General features: G+C 43.7%; 1 protein-coding gene, 1 non-coding gene and 1 pseudogene across 5 annotated transcripts in view; 1 reads left to right on the top strand and 2 right to left on the bottom strand.

The window, feature by feature from the left end:
• The first annotated feature begins 2,753 nt into the window (after positions 1-2,753).
• LOC142455561 (dnaJ homolog subfamily B member 6 pseudogene) lies at positions 2,754-7,343 on the top strand (annotated as a pseudogene).
• Positions 7,344-9,550: 2,207 nt separating this feature from the next.
• LOC142455654 (U2 spliceosomal RNA) lies at positions 9,551-9,744 on the bottom strand. Its single transcript, XR_012785818.1, has one exon. It is a non-coding gene; the product is annotated as a U2 spliceosomal RNA (small nuclear RNA).
• Positions 9,745-10,829: 1,085 nt separating this feature from the next.
• ATAD2B (ATPase family AAA domain containing 2B) overlaps positions 10,830-22,205 on the bottom strand; it is a 174,105-nt gene continuing 162,729 nt past the window's right edge. For all 4 annotated transcript variants that reach the window (XM_075557052.1, XM_075557054.1, XM_075557056.1 and 1 more), the window contains exons 25-28: positions 20,589-21,269; positions 17,367-17,494; positions 16,917-17,045; positions 10,830-14,332 (exon numbers count right to left, since the gene is read on the bottom strand). In XM_075557052.1, the coding sequence (XP_075413167.1) occupies positions 14,291-14,332; positions 16,917-17,045; positions 17,367-17,494; positions 20,589-21,269 (980 nt within the window). In that variant the 3' untranslated portion in view covers positions 10,830-14,290. The remainder of the gene's footprint in view (positions 14,333-16,916; positions 17,046-17,366; positions 17,495-20,588; positions 21,270-22,205) is intronic.

Genomic DNA, 22,205 nt, shown 5'->3' with positions numbered 1-22,205 from the left:
GAACAGAGGGAGGAAAACACCATGGCTGAGGTCGTAGAGACTTGTGTTTGTGATGGGAAAAGCAGCCCTGACCGGGGGTGTCGTGAGCCCAGCACTGTCACAGGAAACACAAGGATCTCAGCACACAGGAATGAACGTGGGCAGACAGATATAGCATTCAGCACAGGTGTGGATCCAGGTGAAAATCACCAATAGGTACGTGTCAACTGTGTTAGTCTGGGTACTTTAGAGAAACAAATTCACATAAACTCATATGTATAAGAGAGTTTTATATAAAGAAAGGGTAAGTACCCATCAAGAAAACATCCCAACCCAGTGCTGGCCAAGCCCATAAGTCCAACATTAGCCCATATGTCCTCCTCCATCTCACAAAACACATACTATGATGCTGACTGCAGGAGGCAAGCCGAATCAGGGACTGTGTAAGCATCTCAGCGCTGGCAGGGGTCTCCACACGGCTGCTCCAGCACCCAGGGCTGCATCGGCGTAGGTCCAGCACCCAGGGCTGCATCGGCTTCTCCTCAGGGATGTCTTGCAGGAAGTGAGCCTTGCCAGCTGAAGCAGGGAACTGGCTAAGGCAGCTGACCCTGATCTGACCATCAGAGAGCAACAGACCCAAGAACAGAAAGGCGAGGCTCCCAGAGCCATTTATCCCTTTGCCCTTCAATTAACCCCACATGTGTTTATCGGTCAGGTTGGCACAATAAACTTGAACTATCTCATCAACACAAGTATGTGGGTTCAGGCACATGTATTCATTAAAGACAACATACAGACACTCCTCAGACACAAGCAAACACCTTCCAAGATTGGTTTTCTTGATTTGAAAGCCGAGAACCTTCGTCTCATAAGACAACCCAATCAATTCATAAAAAAATCATGATCTCAAGTGAGTGGTGTCTGGGGTCTTCAGTCTTGTGAGGGACCCATGAGGGATCTAATCCTCAAAACAATCCACCCTACAGAACCAAAAGGGCAGCTTTCCCCCCCAAATAAAACTCACAGGGCAGGAAGGTGCTGGAAAGGGTAAATAGAAATGGGGAAGCCAAAGAGGGGGTGTAAAGAATGCTGTGACTTGAGGGCCGTGGTGGGGTTTAGCTGGTTCTCGCAGGCTCACCAGGATGGATACCGATTTTTTTGTTGGGTCCAGCAACCAAATGGCACTTGTGATCCGAGCTCTCTCTAAGGTGGGCAGCTGGGCAGCTGCTCATGGTGGAAACCACAAAGGTACATCCCTTACTCTTTTTAATCCGCACAATAGCAGAGTCTAAGCTCTGGTAGAAAGTTTCGTTCATCCATAGGTGTAAGAAAATAGATGGAACTATGCTTGTAATATTTATTGATTTATTTCCTAAAACTTGTTAGACTTCTGGTGAAATACTATGTTTTTATTCCCTATGTTTAGTTCACTAAATAAACATATAGCCTAAAAAGTACCAACCAAAGGGTGACACACTGTCATTTGTTTCACCTTTGTGTTACAAAACATCGTAACAATTCTATAGTGTCTACCAAGTATTTAATATGTTTTCATTGCTATTTTAAAACTTTCTAATTGCATAACCTAGCATTTTGTACTTCTTTTATTGTTCTTATTTAAGAATTAACTATGAAATAATAAACTACCTTTCTGTAAAATAATAATATGCCTTCTCTTTTTCTTTTTTTAATACTTAAAACAGTCAGTAGGTTGTTAAAGGATTGTAATCTAACCATTGCATTAGGGGATCACTCACTCAACAATGTATAAATTGTTGAATCCCAAACACCCCACCCCCACCCCGACTCTCTCTCTCTCTCTCACACACACACACACACACACACACACACACACACACACACACACACACGCTAGGGCTCATGCATGCATGATGCACCCGCTACTGGTCTCTATTGACCAGAAGTAAAAAGCAACTAAAAACTCAGAAAATACACAAGTCTATGTGATCCATGAGCCCATCTACCTTGAACCAGAAGAGCTAGGTGGTGCCTGATGATCACTACTGACCATTCTGACTAGGGTCAGAACAGACAGCCCCAGATGCAGTAGGGTAACAATGTGGAGCTCCACTAAAATTATTTTAGACACACACACACACACACACACACATCAAGCAATCAGACAAATAAATAAATGGAGGACAAAGAGCTCCCTACAGCTGCCACCTAACAGTGTCACCCTGAAACGCTATTTAAACCCAAGATCACCTTTCTTTGCAAAAATAGCAGAGCAGTACACAAAGCAAAGAATATTTCTCACAAAATTGGTGCTTAACTTTAAAAATAAAATAAAAACATCTGTGTGAGACCAGATGGTCAACAATTATTCAACAGCGAAGATGAGGCCATGAGGCCGGGCAGGGACAGGAGAGTTCTGGGAATGAAACAGAACGCAATCAGAGAGTGTGCGGACACACTGAATGAATGTGAATGACCTTGAACAATGTGTGTGGAAATTGACACGTCCGAGCTAACGTGTGTGGATCGCATATTGGTTTGTTTGGCATATTATTTTTAAGAGGTGTGCTATTTCCAAAGTGTTTGGGTGGATACCCAAATGGAATGGTCGCTCCTGGCGTTCCCGGTCGCAGGAAGGCCACAATCATTGCTTCAGCTTACCGAACGAAGATCTCTCTGTATAAGATAAAGGTTGAACGCTATTTTCTGCTCTCCTCGCCCCACACGCAATTTGTTGTTGCTGTGTGGTCCTGCCTTGCTTCAGGCTCTTGACTTGAAGCCCATTGTGAGAAGAAATGGACCCGCTAGGACTGTGTCCTCAGAAGCTGTATTTCATCTGTGAATCCAAACGTTACCCTGGGAAAGCTCTAGAATGCCAGTTAGAATTAGGCCTTGCCACGAAAATCAGTGCATCTTATAACCTTTGGTGCGTGGCCTTCGGGACCCTGCAACATTAACCACTCCCAAGGGGTCCTCACACAGGGAGCGTTTGTTTCTGGCGCAGACGGTGCCCTTGCGAAGACAGCTGGCATTACTAGGAGTCAAAGAAAGATGCAAGGCAGGTGCCACCTTCAAACATGCTGAAGATAATCACAGTTCTAAAGAGAGAAGAAAACCAGCAGGCAAAACCCTCCAACAGGCACTTTGGACGCCTCGGAGTTCGTCTCGCAAATATACTCACCCCACGGAAGGGGAAGAAGGTTGGGCGGCCCAGGTGGGAGCAAGCAAGACAGTCCAGCTGAACATCTGCGATCTCAAAATCATTTGTACAAATAATTCTAAGATATCCCTCCTGGGAGACTTCTATTGATATAGCCAATCAAAGGACAAAGTTTCCGAGGCCAGTTCTTAAAGAGAATTGCAAAAGCAGCATCACTAATATTTAATCAACTTGGTTGAATGATCTGGCTGAACAGCTTTATGAGCGGACCCCCCAAGGTTTCTGTTTTTATCCCCCCCCTTATTCTTCTTGGACTGTTAGTATTCCCTCCTATTCTTTCTGGAGATTCCTGCCTTGGGTTTTTAAAGAGTTTTGGCATCTCACTCTAATAACAAAAAATTAGCAGACATTTCAGAATAACCTGTCATTCTAAATAAAGGGCCATGATCGAGGAAAAGCAACTTGGAGCAAAGGGTGATCATGTAGGGTGAAGAAACTTAAAAGTAAGAAACAAAAAATATAGTAATTACCTCCCCCACCCCTGCCTAGAGATCAGCTAACTTTGCACCTATGTCACTAGAACAAAGCAGGACTTGAGAAATCAAAGAACACAAAACGTCTCTTGGCAATGAAAAGATAAACAATACTGTCCTCCTGAACAATGTTATGCCAACTGAACTTGCCACCCCACCCCCACCCTGAGGCCCAATGACTTATCCCCTCAAGGTATTTGGTTATGCCTATGAATTTTTCAAAATTTTGCCCCCTGTGTGCTCCACTACATTCATGAAAATATTTATAGCATTGGTAAATACACATGTACAAATGGCCTTTGTCAAACACACACACGCGCACACACATATTCATGGATTAAACTCCCAATCTCCCTCCCACACCCATTCTGCTTGCATGCCTGCCCACGAAGCCGCTGGTAAATCATTGGGATTACAGGATGGTGCGTCTCCCAGCATTGGCCTGTTGCCTTTAACTCTTGCTGTCCTCTCAGTGTCTTGCCCTGCCTCCAACACTGCCTGCTGGCCTCCCTCTTGGTGAACGGCCTTCCTCCGCACCCAAGTTAACGGCCGATCCTCTAGCCAGTAACTTATGCTCACTGCCCATCCCACCCTGCCGAGCCATCAAAGAATTATTTCTTTTAATGTGAAAACCTTATCTTGACTTGGAAAAAAGTCGTAGCTAGCCACGTAAGGGACAGCTATTGGTCTCTTCCTATGGGGCTGAAAGATAATCCAATACACATGGAAACAGTGAAAACCCAATGGGCTAATGGGTCATGTGGATATCAGACTCCATAACCCTGAGGCCAGAGCTCCAGGGTGCTTGTCTACCACTAGATCCTGCGCTATAAAGGCTCACTCTAAAGTAAGATCCCAGATACAGTGAGGGGGAAGTGTGGAACAAAGAAAATTAGACAGACTGGGCTTATTGGATGGATAGAGACCGGTGGAGCCCCCAAGACTGTGGCCCCTAATCAACCCTCATGTCTGGACATGAACCCCCTCCTCCTCCCCATAGCTCAGTTTGCAACCCAACAATAAAACATGACTATAAAGGAACAGTGACACTATAGAGGTAGCACAGCTCAGGATAGTCAAAGGGCACCCCTCCCTAAGGACAAAATGCAGAGTTAGGAGAGGGGGATGGAACTGTGGGGTATCACTTAATGTTGTGAAGATTGCAGTCACTGACACGGAACAAAATAGGGGTGAACTGTGGAATGGAAAACCAATCTGCTCTGTAAACCTTCACGCCATTCACAAGAGAAAGTTTAATAACACGAAAGGCTGCAGAAATAAAAGGCTAGGAAGGAAATAAAATTTAGAGGGCGTTCTGAAATGGAGAGTGAAGGAGACTAGGTCATTGAGGCACAAAATAATTCTAAAAGTATCAAGAACAGAAAAATTTTAAAATTCCGGGGAAAAAAGTCAAGAATCAGAATGGGAGTGGATTTTGTGAGAGGAACACAAGCTAGAGATGACTCACTTGGTAACCGGCTAGAGACAAAGGATTGCGCACAAGAGAAAAAAGAAGGGCGGTAGTGAAGGTCGACACCAGAAGTGGCCGTGTGCGTACGCAAAGCAAATGTGCGAGTGGTGAGGATGCTCCGGGGGCAAGGTTCCTCGAGACTGCCTCCCCTACCAACACCCCAGCCAGGCCCGGGAGGAGACTGCGGGCCCCACTGCCCGGCCTCTTCTCCTCCATGACGCTGGCGCCAGCCTCCTCAGGCCTCGGTCCAACAAGCTGCGAAAGCCCGGTGGAGTGAGTACCACGACATTCCAAGGTGTGCAGAGAGCGGCCTCCCCCGAGGATATTAAAAAAGGCATACCGTGTAAGTTGGCACTGAGGTGGCAGCCTGATAAAAATCCTGTGAGCCAGGAGGCAGCAGAGAGGTCACACAGGGACCTGAGCCACAGGAAGTGACAGCAGCAGCTAAACAACGTGGCCACTCCCACAAAAAACGGCAAAGGAGGACTGAACGGAGGAGCAGGCGGTGGAAAGCATTTTGATAGTCCATTTGAGTTTGGCTTCACATTCAGACCGTCTCCCGGGAATTATTTGGTGGAAGAGGCCCATTTTCATTGGACTTCTTTGAAGTCTCCGTTAAGGTCTGGGGAGCGGCAGAGGCCCTCGCAGAAGCCAAGGCGGCACAGCATCCTTTCCCCTGCCTTATTCAGGGGTTTCCGCCTTTGGGAGGTCGGTCTACTTCTGATGCAGGACTGACTTTATCCGGTTCATTCGGGGCCTTAGTCTCCTCCACATCCTATGGTGGTAGTGCCTTGGGCAACTTCAAATCTATAGTAACTTCCACTCAAATAACTAATGGCAAAGAAATTACAATGAAGAGAATTGTGGAGAACGGCCCCAAAGAGCAGAAGCTGAAGAGGGGGACCAGTTAAAGTCCTTAAAAATACTGGTAAGGAGCGGCTGCTGCGAGTAGGGATAACAAGTCCTACAACACAGGCCTGTAACAGAAATGGTAAACGTGTACAGGACATTGTATTGAAGATAAATTAGATTACCTAATCCAATGGGGCCCTGGTGGTATAATGGTTACAAGTTGGGCTGCGATCGGCAAGGTCAGCAGTTTGAAACCACCAGCAGCTCCAAGGGAGAAAGACAGGTCTTTCTAATCCAGGAAAGAGTTAGTCTCAAGGGAGATGTCGGACAGTATAAGATAGGACAAAATAATAATTTATAAATTACCAAGGGCTATGAGGGAGGAGGGTGGTGAAGGAGGGGAAATGAGGAGCTGATACCAAGGGCTCAAGTAGAAAGCAAATATTTTGAGAATGGTGAGGGCAACAAATGTACCCATGTGCTTGACACAATGGATGGATGTATGGATTGTGATAAGCTGTATGAGCCCCCAATAAAATGATTTTAAAAAATATAGTCTCAGAAACTCACAGGGGCAGTTCTAACCTGCCCTACAGGGCCGCTGTGAGTGGGCACCGACTGGGTGGCTCCGCGCTGGTTTGGGATCCACACTGTGGACAAAAGGCAGTCCAGTTTCTGCTCTATCACATACGAAGTCATCATGCACATGGACAGGCTGAGGGAAGCAGGTTAGTCGTCATTGAAAAAAACCCTTAAACTTACTGGTATCAATTCTGACGCATCACCATCTTATAGGGCAGAGTAGAGCTGCTCCTATGGGTTTCCACTGGGGGTGGGGGGTGGGGGGAACGCGGAGTTTGGTTGACATATAAACATATACACTGTCATAGTTCAGTCCGATTAGAGTGTTGTATAATCATCACTACAAACTTGTACCGTTATTGGTTCCTCATTTCCCTCCAACCTCCCCGCCTATTCTTTATAGGCGCTAAAAGCCTCATTTTCACCTATGAAGTGGTTGGTGGTTTCGAACTGCTGACCTTGCAGTTAGCAGTCTAAGGCAGTAACTAAAATGTATTAAACACTTACTGTATAAACTCAAGAATAAGCCGACCAGCCGAGGGCCCTAATTTTACCACAAAAACTGCATTAAAAATGTGCTGAAAAATTCAACTTATACACAAGCACATACAGTACTTTGTGCCTGGCATTTTTATGAGCACTTTACCTGTGTTGATCCAAGCAGGTAGCCTTCACAATAGCCTGTGTGGAGGATGTGGTCATCCTCCACATCTTCCAGTTAAATGAAGGCATGTGCAGAGGTGAACCAGCTTGCCTGCCAGTTGGCAGGGCCACGAAGAGACAATGAGGATTCAAAGTCAAGATGATCCAGCTCAAGCATTCATGCCATAGCTTCTCAGATCTGAGCATAAGACCCTGGGCACTCATCACAGGCCTCCAGAGTGACTGTCTCTAGAGCAGACAGAAATGGAAATGGAACGGAGGAGGAGGTAGGAGACCTCACACTGATCCATAATCTCTTTTACTTTAAAAAAAGGAGCCAACCCAAATTTGACAACTGTTCCAATTTAATTTTTGCTGGGAGACTATGCATTTCATATTGTTCTCTGTAGTAGTCTTGCATTTTAAAAAATGCTTAATAGAAAAAGAAAAAAAAACTTGAATAAGGACAAAAGAACCTATCGTTCGCCTCTCATAAAACTGATTTATACGATCTTTTCCAGGCTCAGTGATCGAAATCACAGTAAAATGAATTGCCAATATCTTTATGGCGCTTGACAAACAACCAGCAGGGGTTTAGAAAGGTTCAACACTGATCGTAGCAAGGTGAGATCATACACTTCCTCCTTCCTTGTGGGTCTGCCCAAATACCACCTTCTCAGAGAAAACCTTGCTACCCACGTGAACTCAGTGAGACCCACTGGCACACGGCGAAGTAACTGGGCAGTTCAGAGCCCAGGCTCGGAAGTCACACGATAGCATCCCAGCTGACACTAAGCGGCTAGGTAACCACTGCCCTGGTTTCCCCTCAGCGCGTGAGACCAACAACAGCACTTGACTGGCATGTGCGCTTCAGTGCTCGATGTTAAAGCTTAAAACAGGACCCGGCACTCCCATGTTTGCTGCTACCACGACCAGGACCCCATCAACTGTAACCCAGACCTCCAGCACCACGGGAGCAGTGCTCATTTGTTGACGCCTTCTGTGCCCACTGGGTTGTCGGTTCCAAGAAACCCAGGCCCTGGCGTTCTGTCAGCAGCTGCAGCTCCATTTGCCAAGAATGGGGCTGGGCCCCAATGGCAGTTGCTCTTTTACTTTAAAAAAAGGAGCCAACTCAAATTTGACAACTGTTCCCATTTAATTTTTGCTGGGAGACTATGCATTTCATATTGTTCTCTGTAATAGTCTTGCATTTAGGTAAGTTTGCTAAGCAAGTGTTGATCTCTGGCAATAGGGAGCTGCTTGTATTTCCCCTCATGGCTGTGTTTCTCTTGCTGCCCCCGCCTGCCAGGCTTCCACCAACTTGCTTCACCCTTACCCAGCTCAGCCACCAGGTTTCTTGAACTCTTGGGACTGGGCTACATGCTCTTCTTCTGTACATTGCAATCATCACAGCACATGCATTATGATGCTGGAATTATATTTGCACATCTTGCTACCCTTACAAGCAGCAGGCAAGAGCACCATCTCGTAGAATGCCTTTATTTGAATCCTACCTGTGGGGCCACAGCCAAACTACTTCATCTGTTTCCAAAGTGGCATGGTGGGTCATGTGCTGGGCTGTTGGCCACGAGGTCAGCAGTTCAAAACCACCAGCCCACTCCATGGGAGAAAGATAGGACTACCTCCTCGCATCAAGGTGTAGGGCCTCGGAACCCCTAGGAGGCAGTGCTACGCAATCCTGTAAGCTCATTGGGAGTCAGAATGGACTTGATGGGAATGGGTTGGTTTTGTCCATTTCCAGGTCTGTAAAATGGGGACGACATCTAACTCAAGGCTTCCATCGGATAACTGGCTTGTAATTCTAAAGAACCCAGGACAGTACCTGAAGACATAATAAATGTGCTAATGTTAAATTATGGAAATATCCTTCATGACAAATGTGATGTCCTGTTCATCTTTATGCTGCCCCGTGCCTAGCTGTGTGTAGGACTTCTGAACAAATGTTCACTGAGCTTCTAACTATGACCCTGGTTTAAAACACGGTGATTAGTACCCACACTAAAGCTGTCGAAGGGGTGGTGGAGCTGAAACAGAAAATGTTGTAAGATTGCACTGGGCTGGGCCACGTAGACCATCATCCAGAGGGTGACAGGTCTCATGGTTCGGGTACTCGATGGATCCTAGTTTGATCCGCAAAGTCAGGGAACTAAGACACCAAAGTGGAAAAGCGGGTGTTCTTTGTTAACCTTTAGCCTCAACGGCTCATTCAGACAGAAAAGCAATCATTTGAACGCTCATCAAATGCCGGCACATTACATCGAAATCAGGGAATTTAAGCCATTTCAATTGCCTTGTTCTGTTTCCTTAGCCACTTCATCTCCAGCATTTGCAATAGCGTCTGGTGTACAGGAGGCACCAAATTATTTATATTATAATATATATATATATATATATATATAATGAAACAATGATTTAGGTAAATTTCAGCTTTCCATATCAATCAAGTCACATGGTATTAAATAAGTCTGCATTATGTGGCCAGCGTAGTTTTACACTTGATCTTAGCCAAAAGGCCGAGAAGCGATCCAGCATAGTTTTAAATAACTACAGAGAATAATGATTTGTATCCTCCTTCACACACATATACACACACAACTTAAGCTGGAGCAAAAATAATGCATTGGCAGAAAAAAAATCTCTACAATAAAAGATAGTTTATTACCAAGCACGCTATTTCAGTTTAGGCTCAACCCCAAGCAGGCACTCCAAGAACATTTGCTGAATGGATAAATTACTAAGTTTTGAGAAACATTAGTGATTTAGGGTGTCACGCAGTACAAAACACAGCAACTTCGGGGAAGGGAGATCTAAGACTCTCTGGCCAGCTTTGACACAGAAATGAACAAGATTTCAACAAGTGACAACGACAACACTCCAGGGCGACTGGCGTGCATGGAGTGAAACAATGTCATAGGAAGGCTCACAATAAAGCAAGAAAGTCTTGGTCACCTAGATCCAGACCATAGAAAAGCCAGACAGAAGCGAAGGGCAAATAAAACGCCAGCACTTTACAGAGAGCGGCAACAGCCTCTTCGCTTGAAGCAAGTCTCCTCCACGTGTCAATCCTTGGTCCTATTCAAAGCACGCTGGTGACAACCTCAGCGAGGGACACACTATAAGTGGACTGCGTTATCTGGTCATGGATTGTAACACAGCCTTCCAATGAGAAGCAATCGTTTGCTTCCACGCAAGTCTGTAGACAGCCTTCATTTGAGATGAGGCATTTTCTGAACAGAAAAGCTTGAACCTGTGGACCACGACCCCTTTGGGGGTAAAACGACCCTTTCACAGAGGTCGCCTGATTCATCGCAGTAGCAAAATGACAGTGAAGTAGCAACAGAAATAATGTTATGGTTGGGGGGTCCCCACCACCTGAGGACCTGTGTGGAAGCTTGCGAACCGCTGCTCTCGGCGGACACTCCGAGCTGCTTCAGATCTAAAAGGAACACGTAACAAGGTTCTTCAGGTGCTGAATCAACTTCAGCATGCACGTGTAGACCAGACGGATTCAGCTGGGGCAGAAGCATGTCATTTGTCGCATTAATCATAATTAAGCTCAAATAAAAGAGAAAGAGACACTTTTCTTGTCAGCTTTATTCAAGTATTTCACAGCAGTTATATTACAAATTACAGTAAATGTTCAAAATTCCAGATTTTAAAAATTAAATAATTTACTTCAAACTAATGTAAAATGAAGTCAAAATGCAAAATATCAATTTGACACAATTCTAAATTAAGCTACAAATCCAAATAGACCATAGTTGATGAAGTCTACTTAATCTACAAAGTAGACATAAGTAACTGAAACCGAACAGGACTCCCAAAGCCTGAACAACCGAATGTACAAAATACAAAAGATGCAGGTACAAGCCCAAATTCAAGCTTACATGGTGATTACAAATTATAACAACAATGGCATTCAGCTACGGGACCTGACACTGAAGTTACCTACTGGATAGCACCATAGCCGAACCAAATTAATATTAAAAAAAAAGAGAGATCAGAAATGACCACCCCACTCCTTAAAAATAAAAAACCCAGTAACCCTACATACACACTGGCATTGTGAGAAAAATCAAGTCATGAAAGGATGTTAAAAGAAAAAAATTTAATCACAGGTGAGATTCAAGTTCATGAACACAATTAACTCCACAGCCATCCATTTCAACCCTAGCGCGGTTCCAACATCTTCAACACAGACCCCATGGTCCCCAGGGCTGAGCAGTCACCATGGCGGGGCTGGCTGTGACACAGCTTGCTGATCCGAGAGCCAAGTTTTACAGAGGAGCTTAAAAGTTTATAACGCTCACAATAGGAAAGAAGAACGGAGGTCAATTTGTACATACTTTTGCCAATTCTACACAGCAAAAACTAAGAACGTACAGAAAGGCAGGCAGGATTGCGTCTACCCGGGGAATTTCATAAACTGCTTGAAACGATAGACCCACCAGATGTCTGCAGAGTAAGTACAACTGGTGTCGTGTGTTTCTTCTTGGGGGGAAAGGGAGCCAGAGGAGTTGGTACAATTTCAGCTCATTTTTCTCTCCTTGGCACAAGACTGTTTTTCTCTGGCGACCTACACTGTTCGAAGCGGCAGTTCCTGTCATACCGAGGTTGCCTCCTATCTCTCCGTCTGCATGAAGGTTAGATTTAAAAACAGAAAAACACTTGATCTTCTGGAAGCGTTTTAAAGCTGAGAATAAATAAATTTCCTTGGTCAAACTCACATATGGCTAAAATCTTAATTCACTTGGACAGATTTTGTAACCTACTAACAACACTTAGTGTGTAGTTTTCCTTTCACACGTGCTGCTGTTACTTGAACAGAATCCTTCTGAATTAGAGTCGCTGGAATAAATATTTAAAAAAACAAAAAGTACAGCAAGAACCTGAGACTTGCAAAAAACCCTTTTACCAGAAACTTGCTACAAAAAATCTGCTACATCTTATTTCATCAAATCTTTAAATTCTGTAACAATTTCCATCAAAATACAAAATGCTAATGTATCAGACAGTAAAATAGTTAGAATTGGTATGGTGGTAATAAATATTAAAGAAACCATGAAAATCCTCCCAATAATCAAACTAGAGGTTTCAAATCACCTCCCCTTTAAATGGTTCGTTAATCGCACTTGCCTACCTTAAAAATACAGTGTGTCTATATGGATAGCATCTTGAGTTACCTGACTAACTGGACACTGTGGAACTTCATCGATGACATAGAAAGAAAACAAGAGGCATTTTTAAAAATCAGGCTAGAATTAGAAGGCGTAAAATGTAAAAGTAAATGCAAAGAAGCACTTAGGATTACTGCAGTAGCCTAAGGCCAAAGTGTGTTTTCTGCACCAGCATCCAGCACACTGCAAACAGGCGAGAGCAGGAGGCGAGTACCTCAGCTTCAGCGGTAAACGGTGCTGGCGAGTGCTTACAGGCTCGCTCTGTGAGCAGGTGGTCACAGAGACAAAAGCGGAGGTAGCTCAGGATCTCTGCAGCAGCCCCGGCCATTGGCTCTCATTAAACCCAAACGACATGTGTTGCATAGTGAGAAGACACACCTGCAGCTAATGGTCATAATGAATGAAGCTATCAAGCCAAAGCTCGGCAAAATTTTCTACTATTTTTTGTTTGTTTAAAAATCATCTGATTAAAAAAATGTTACTGTACTCTCTGTCTCTTTGCAACTGCCTAGATTGTGTCTCCAAATTTGTAGAAAGCAAGTTTTTTTTTTTTTTTGTAAAAACCAGTAACCCATAATTAATTTTAGGTAAATACAATTCATAGAAATCACTCAACAAGATCCCAAATGGGCCCCACTCACTGCACAGTTGGGAAGGGTAAGATTACGGGAAGGGATGTGGGCATTAATACTGTGATTCGAGGACTATACCAGAGTTCCCTTGCAATTTGATGTACACAAAATGAACTTCATGAAGATTCTGACAAATTCCTCTCTTTTCTGTCCACTTGGCAAGTCCTGGCTTTGAAACAAAATAAAACTATTATGATTTGCTCTATGTGAAACTCATTCTTCTCTGGGAACCCAATCAGCAACAGCTACAAAACTGCCCCAACAGAACAAAGGATGGCCGGTATCGATGTCTGCTCTGGTCATCAGTATCAGTAAGATTAAAAAAACGCTTGAGTGTTTTTAGTGGAGTGTGGATTATTTGCTACTCTTATGGTTTTAATTCTCAAAGAGAAATACAAGGAGGCTTTAAAAAGTTTGTGGATAAATTCCATTATTTTGAAACTCCATCTTTCCATGAACTCGTTTGAAGCTCCCTCACAGGCCACAAAGTAAAACATACCATTTTAGTACGTTGTGTGTCTTGCTTGAGTTCTGAGAGCATGGCAGGAATTTTATACCAAAATATTGGTTGCCCCTTCATGACACAGAGTATCAAAACGTTTCAAGATCATGTCCCCAGAACACACGTTGTCATTTGCTACAAACAAGTCCATTCCGTCCGCTTAGCCTTATCTTTCTCAAACGTATAAAAAGGCACATTGAAGGCAGTTCTAAAGAGCCTAATCCAATCTCATCCAGTTACCTCAGTTTCTACCAGAATATACCATGGCCAACTCTAAAACAGGTTTCAGTCCATTACCCAGAGAGTAAGAAAACAAACGTGACAAAAGGGGCAGAAAGAAGAGTAAGAGACACAACAAACAGGTCACCCACTGTTTCAACAAGTCCACACGGTTAGAACTGCCCCGCCCGGCTCCTTGTTTGCTGCCCTGCGCCCTCAGCCGGCCATCTCCAGGAGAGTGCGCACGAAGAGGAGCAGACTCGAACGCAGTTTCTGTAGCACCAAAATCTCCAAGCTGTGGGGTTGTATTTTTTGTTTGTGGAAAATACAACATATTTCAGAAGTTCTGTTTGGTTCTTGTAGGCTGGTTGGTTTCAGGTACCTGAGACGATAGCACCAAATTCAACAGAGAGAACGAATGCGTGAGCGAGCACTGAAGACCAAGGCTCTGCACATCATTGGTGCAACTGGAACTTGAATGGCTCAGAAGCGTGCTCGGTCAGGAGCAGAATGGAGAGGGTTAACCACTCGTCTGGAGAGTTCAGAGGAATGTCTCAAACGTATGGACTGTTCTTTCCATCTCCTAGAGGGAAGAAAACAAAGCCAGCACGTGTTATCTGGTGGGGAAAGACAAAAGGACTCCTCATGAGGCAAACACTCATTCGAACTTGACATTCTGAAGAACCTGGGAGAAGTGCAACTTTGGAGTGTGTTTCTGATTACATTACCACAGAGACTCCGTGTCTGCCCTGAGCACTTTCAAGTGCCTTCATTTTAAATGTAGATTGATGAGGAGGAGGATGGTAACACTCAATGAGTATTTTCTCTGCCATATACTGTTAAGAAATTTATATTTTATTATGAGCCTCATTTATGGAAAACTGAGGTAGAGAAACCATTTATTTGCCTGCTAATCGGTGATAGACTGGGTCAGGAGTTAAACACAGGCAGCTAGCTTTATCTTGGCTCTGCCCTGAACTGGGCCCCAACTCACTGCTCGGGGAACAAGCTGGAGACACGAGTGCCCAGCAAGAGGAGAAAGGATGGAAGGGGCCCAGGGGGGTTTGGGGTGCAGAGAGCTGGCTACCTCCAAAGAGGGGGTGACTGTGAGGGTGACATCATCAGAAAGCCAGCACTACCCAGCGGGGGACTGTGGGTCTCAGGACATTCACTGAGGCCTCCGAGCAAATAAAAGCCTTCAGTGTAAGGAGGCGTAAGTTCGAAAGCAGAATACCCTCTCCTCCCTGTCTATCTACTCCCACCGAGCTCAGCAGCTAGGGCAGGATGGACGCAGCCAGAGTGAGTTGCTGCCATTCCCACCACCAGGAAAGCCTAGCATTGCTGACTCTGCTATTGACGGACTTCCTCCCAAGTCTCACACGGAGAGAGATTTCACTGTGGCACAGTATTCAACCCAGTCAAGCGAATGAAAACTCAATCACTTGAGCAGGTTCCAGAATTTAAGAATGTAAAGAACTCTACCTGAACTCGTTTTCGAATTAGATGAGACATCTTCAAAAAGATGGAGACATTTCTACAGAACTAGCAGCCTAGCAGATTATCATCCCATCAAAGAGTCCTACACATTGATTCAAAATTGCGTCTGCTAAAGAAAAGTCAGAACACACCATCTCCTCAAACCAGTCACACTGATAGCCCTCAGGAGCCCTGGGCTGCCATCCACAAGGTCAGCAGTCTGAAACCATCAGCTGCTCCACGGGACAGACACGGGCTTCCTACTCCCATCAGGAGTTACAGTCTTGGAAACGCTCGGGGCAGTGCTACCGTGTCCTGTGGGGTCGCTATGACAGTATCAACTAGATGGCAATGAGTTTGTCTTTTTTATAGATGTATTATGAGCATCTAGATATTTTAAAAGGAGGAAAGATAATCCAAAAGATTAGTTAGTACTGACTAGTTTCCTCCACGTGGTGGGATGGGTAATATATTTTTGTTTGTGCTTTCTGTAATTTACATGTATACAATGACAAAATGGCTTAGTAAAAGTGTAATCTGTAAAAATGTGATTACAGGAAACTTACTCTTCCTTTATTTCAAGTCCAATAATTCTTATTAAGCATGAAAAAACCATCACTTACATATAAATCTTAACACACTAGAAATGTTCCTTGAGAACAAGGATTTTGGTTTGTTTTTTTCATTTTTTTTTTTTTTGAGGTGGGGGGGTAAATCCAAATGCCTAGAACACTATCTGGTACTGAAGATACTCAATAGATATTAATGGATGAACCATCAAATAAACTAACAAATAAACCAGAAAGAGTCCAATTTAGTCACTTAGCCATTTAATGGGTAGACGGGGGATTGTATTTGCTTCGATGACCGTGGACACAGGAGTAAGGCTCAATGATATAAATTCCATGAACTCTTTGAAGCCCTACTACCAAGCACATTTTATCTATAAGGGAATCCTTTCTTACGGTGCAGATTTGTCTAGAAAGGAAATGGTCTGCATCTAGAGTCTAAACAAAGGACTAAGCAAAAGGACAACCACTCCTTGATGTGGGTATGCTGCAGATCCAGATCAACTGGAATCAGATATATTTAAGTTCTCTTGTAACCATTCCTTGGGAAGCAGATGCCTGCGTGGACTCCTCTGATCAACAATGGCTGCCCTGGGAACGGTGGACAGGACTGCGAGGCCATGCCCCCCTGCAATCGAACCTAGAGATACACTCAGTGGCGATGTCCCCAGTGAGCAAGGTGAAGAGGAAGGTGGCCCACGATTCTGAGTGTATTGAGTCCCAGGGTGGTGCAGGGGGTAAATATGCTCAGCTATTAACAGAAAGACTTCAGGTTCAAGTCTACCCAAAGGAGCCTCAGGAGAAAGCCCCGGGGATCTACACCTGAAAAAGCAGCCATGGTGCCACACAGCCACACTTGGGGTATCCATGGGTCTGAAGCGTCTCAGTGGCAACTGGTTATTTGGAGGGGTGAGCCTGTGTATGTGCCAACCCTGGCCACCATGAATTTCTGTGTTTTGGCCTACTGAAAAATCCCAGGTAAAGGCTTTATTTTTCTGACATAATGCTTAATGATTCTTCTCGTCTTAATCTTCAGAGCATTATTTTTTCTTCTTTCTCTTTTCCTTGGGGGTAATGAGAGCACATGCTTGTTTATTCTGAAGACCAGAATAAACAACTTACCTCTACAAGTTGTGATTTGTCATAGTCTTTTCGATGACGGTAGATGCACTGACTAAGAAGAGAATATAGTCGCTCCAGCTGATCGACTGTCAGATGGCTGCTTTTATCTACCAACGAATCAAGTAAGCTCTAAGGAAACAGAATAAAGCAAGTTTTTACTTCACTGTCAAACTAAAACCATCTTACTGAGATGGCTATGTAATCAGCATGCATAAGGCCATGACCTAACGGTGGATGCCTGAGTTCAGGAGAAGCTAGAACTTCGTTTACTAAGTCCCAGACCATTCCCTCGACCCTTCCAAAGCCACAAAACTCTTTTAGTAGAAGCTCTGAGGCATTTCTAGTCTAGGTTGCAGCAAGATTTTAAAACTAGTTTCATTCAACTGCCTTCAGACATATTCCAATCTCTTTCCACGCATTTTAAACTGGATTGGGAATCGCTAGACTTACCTTCAACCTCTCACGGTCAACTATAAGAGGGGGCACAGGCTCCGAAGGTTCTTCTGGAACCAGTTCCAGGCTTGTCAGTTTTGCTTGTTCTAAAATTAACTTACGGTATTTCTTTACTTTAGAAGCACCTACAATTTGAGGGAAGGGGAGAAAAATAATCAACAGCAAGTAAAAGTTAAGAAAAACCATGCATAAACAACTATGGATTCTTCCTCTGACCACAAATTGTTACAGGAATGAGGAAGGGCCATATGCTTTCTTTAATTTGGGGTGGTGGTGGTGGTAAGAAAGTAATACAACTTAAGGAGAACTAAACCACAGCTATAAAAGCCAAGGTATACTAGAATCTCATCTGATAAATATTTTCACCAAAAGAAAGATAAAGGCAATCTTCATCTTTAAGTACTGACATATAAACCAGCCTCTCTGGCTTTGGGATTTTTTTTTACAGTTTTATTGGCACATAATATTCATATCATACACCTCAATGGTTCAATCATATCAAGAAGAAATGTACAATCATTACCACAGTCAATGTTAGAACTTTTGTTTCATGGTTAAATTGCTTTTAAAATGAGTTGTATAATCACAATCAGTTCTAGTGCTCCCTCCTCCTTCCTGTGTACATTGCTCCCATATCCCCTCACCCTCCCTATTTCCCACCGCCACTCCTACACATCTCCTAGAAACCCTTGCATGGCTTATTATACCTATGCATCTACTCCTGTGCTCCACAAACTGGAAAACCCAGCAGAAATAATAAAAAAATAATAAAGGGGTAAGGATAAAATAATAACATAAAAATAAAAATATGAATGAGTAAGAAAGAAAAGACCGCTACCAATATTTCAAAAACCAGGGAAGACATTTTTATCATGGAACAAGCAAGAAATACTTGCACCTAAAACAAATTTAAGTTGGGTCACAAAGAAGGTCCACTCACCAAGTATCAAGTTCGATTCAGCATAATCAAGATTACAATGATCTCTACTCAATAGTAAACAGCCTCACTCTCTTTATGAGGCATCAATTAAAACTTGGGAGCGTTCCGAATTTAAAAAGGAAGCAATCTAGAAAAGCAGACACCGACACAACGTGGAGTCTGCTCGCCCACACCTCTGCCCCAATCTCAAAGATTCCCCACAGCATACCTGAAGCCACCTCTTTTTCTTTGTTCTCCTAAAGCTGGGCTAACGTTCTCCTAGAGCTGGGCTTTTCACATCTGCCCCACAAACGTATAAACTTATTAGATAGGTACAGTAAGGCTAGTGCGCTGTCTTTCTTGCTTTCGAGGGAACCAGTGAAAGTGAATGACTCTCTTCCTAATGTCTGGGGGTCAGCAGGCACTCGGGGAGCACAGCATGCTAAGGAGAGTGAGCACACTTTCACCGCCGGACATTTTGGAGGAACCGCCCTCGTGGCCCCTAAGCCCTGTGCAATTCAGAGAGGAGGCTGAGGGGAAAGGAGCATGGTGACAAGCTGAGTGGTTTCAGAAGTGCAGATAGGCACTGAGCCATGCCTACACCAGTCCTCCTCCTCCTCCCTACACCAGTCCTCTCACTCCAAAGACTTTAAATAGTCTTCCTTGTTCTCAGCAGTACGAGCTAGTCTGTAGATACACAATTCAAGAAGCAAAATGCTGTCTTGAAAAATATATGCTATGCTGATACAAAGGGAAAATGTTGCATTTCGGGCAGTCTTTACAGTATGTGGACTTTTAAAATTCAACAAATATATGCTAGTGAGTTCGTTAAGACTAGGTTGGCTCCTGTGATTACAGCTATGGACTCCTTCAGGCCTGAGAACTCAGATCGGAACCAGGGCACTGGGAATGCTCCTCTGGCAATTCCAAGTTAAAACTTCAAGTAAAGCTTCTACACAACAAGTGATCTTAATGCTCTTACGTCACCAGTTAGCACAATATTAATTTAAATCTTTCAGCAAGCTAACTGAAATCTTACAGCCAAAGAGCATGAAATAGACTCCTTCCCTCGTATCCATTTTACCTCTTTAACACCTTAAATGTCTTCCCTTCTACCACTCTGCGCTCTTCTCTACTTAACACTAGCTTTAAAATTTGGACTAAATTATAACCCAGAATAAATACTGCTCTTAAAACTATTTTCTATCATTAAATACCGAGATTATGAGAAAAACACTCAGCAAGTAGCACTGCTGGGCCGTAAATCTCTTTCTTTATTCCTTAAAAGAATTAATTCTTAAGATTTGGAATAAAACTTTGCTTCTTCTTAATTCTGCTAGCGGGCTCAAAAAGAAAACTGGCAGCAAAATGACTCCCACCAAGTCCACACCCCAACCATGGACCTCACACACTGTAGCAGACAGGAGACATTCAGGAAATGCATATGGATCAAGACAGACACATTAATCTCGGCAATAATCATAATAAGGACAGACAAAGAGGAAGCAGAAACCCTTAGCTCCACAAGTCTGCGGCTTCTTAACAGAACCCAAGTCACAGGAGGTGAAGAGGTGGCATGGGGCGGATTCTGAGGACAAGGCAAGTTTGACAAGGAGCACGCTGCTTCTTTCCTTACAAAACCATGTGCCTCTTAGATCAGGGACCCTCAGGTGCAACTAACATCATCTGCCTAGAATGAATATGCCCGAGTATGTCCCGGGGACCACACGAGGCCCATTACTATACATGACTTACTTACTCCCACCAACGTCATTCTTCGACATGGGGGTGGGGTGCCAAATATTAGTGGCTAGCTCAAAATGGCATGATTATAATGAACAGATGTGGTAATTTAATCTAGGTTGATATAACTCTTCCTTATAAATTATACTGCTATTAACATCCAAGTCTTCTCTGCCTATTTCACCTCATCCTGATAAAGCCTTCTGCTAAAATTCCATCTTCTTACTACCTATGGATTGACTCAGCATTTAGTCATAAATCCTGTAAAACAAGGGTGACAATCAGGCAGGAGGTAGGAGAGCAATGCATTCTAGATTCCCACTCTGAAGCTTTCTGCAAAGTGCATTCTTAATGTGTACACTTTTCCAGGAAAAAAAGGGTGAGAACTTTGAACAGATTCTCAAGGGGGTGTCATCACTCATCAGTCACTGCGAGTGAAGAATAAATCACACGATAATAATCAGTGGCACTCCATAATAACTCTGGAGCTCACACCATCACAGAAGTGACATATATAAATTTCTTTATTATTAAACATGTATATTTATGGGCACTACCTTCTTTATCCATTTCTGCATCCTTGGCCTCCACATCAGGGCCCGGTTCTAACGTCCCGGAATTGCTACCCTCCAGTGCCTCGAGTTTCTCAGGATCATCATTTTCGAGTGAAGTGTCTGGTTTTTCTTTTGAATGGTCGTCCAGCGGGATCTTTTGTTCAGAGCTACATTTCTCTCCACTATCGCAGAAAGAAACGACTTCAGCTTTGCCGTTCTGACACTCCAGAACAGGAATCCCATCAAAACTGTCCGTGGAGGCCTCACCATTCAGACAGCTTCCTTTGTGGAAAGGCTCTTTCCTGGACGGCTGTTCTGGGTTTAGGGAACTGCTGCTGTGGATGAGCAGGGATTCATTTGAACTCTCCTCTTCCGTGGAGGCGAAGTTCTCTTTCGTGCCTGCTCCGTTGTTGAGCCTCTGCCCCTGGTCCATGTCCATGATGTCACATGACGACTCATCATTGGTCATGGATAAGTCTCCAGTCTCTTCTCCATTTTCCTCATGGCAGTCAGTGCTTACCTCAAACTCTCCACCATTCTCTAGCAATTTCCTGTCTTCTGTGTGGTTCTCATAATCTGCAAATTTGGTATCCTCTTCATCTTTTTTTAAATTGTTGACTTTTCTTTTCTTAATAATTCCTTTACCCCACTGTGACCGCCTCCTTGATTTTCTCCGAACCCGAACTGTTTTACATGGGGGGAAAAGAAGAAGAAGAAAATGATGTATAGAACTGGGTTTACAATAGGTGGTTTACAAAGGTTTATTAGGTGGGACCTAAAAGGAAGTAAGCCCATGTTGATGCAATAATACACACAAACAAAAACTACTTATACTCGAGTATAAGCCAACCCAAATATCAGCCAAGGCGCCTAATTTTACCACAAAAACTTCAAGAAAAATGTGCTGAAAAACTCAGACTACACATGAGTATATACGGTACTTTGCCTTCGACATCTAGGCTAATTAATCCTCACAATTTACAGCTGGAAAGGCCATGAAATCAGGGAAAGACTTTGTAGAATGAAATTTTCTTTTTCCTTTTTTAAAAACGTATTTCTTTATGAGTTTGTGGAAGAAAGATGAGGCTTTCTACTCCCATAAAGAGTGGTATCTCGGACACCTAAAGAAGCAACTCTACCCTGTCCTTTAGGGTCACTGAGAGTCAGAAACCAAACAATGGCGGTGGGTTTGGTTTAGGTTTTAAATGAGTTCACTCAGTATTACTACTTATTACCATAGAGTCTAGCTGTTGCTATTTCCCAGCATCCAGGGGTCAAGTATGTAATTACACACAGTTAGGGAATGACATTATTTGGGCATAGGTGAGAAAATTAAGTCTTCTGTTTTCAAGATAGCAACAATAACAACAAACCACTGAAAATAAGAATCCAGTCAGTTAAGTAAAAAGGAGACCTACAGGAGCTGTAGGAACTACTTACTCATAGATATTAAAGGACAGCACTTAAGCTAGAGCCCGCTCACTTCTAGAGTCTAACCCTTAAGGCAGCGGAGAGCAGCCCGGTCGGTTGCACAGGTTCTAATCTTTAAGGAAGCAGACCGCCACTTCTTTCTCTGATGGAGTCGCGGATGCTTTCAAACCACTGATCCTTCAGTGAGGA

This window comes from Tenrec ecaudatus, chromosome 8, assembly GCF_050624435.1.
Source record: "Tenrec ecaudatus isolate mTenEca1 chromosome 8, mTenEca1.hap1, whole genome shotgun sequence".
Taxonomy (NCBI): Eukaryota; Metazoa; Chordata; class Mammalia; order Afrosoricida; family Tenrecidae; genus Tenrec; species Tenrec ecaudatus.
The sequence above is the reverse complement of the archived record's forward strand: the minus strand, read 5'-3'. Positions and strand labels throughout refer to the sequence as shown.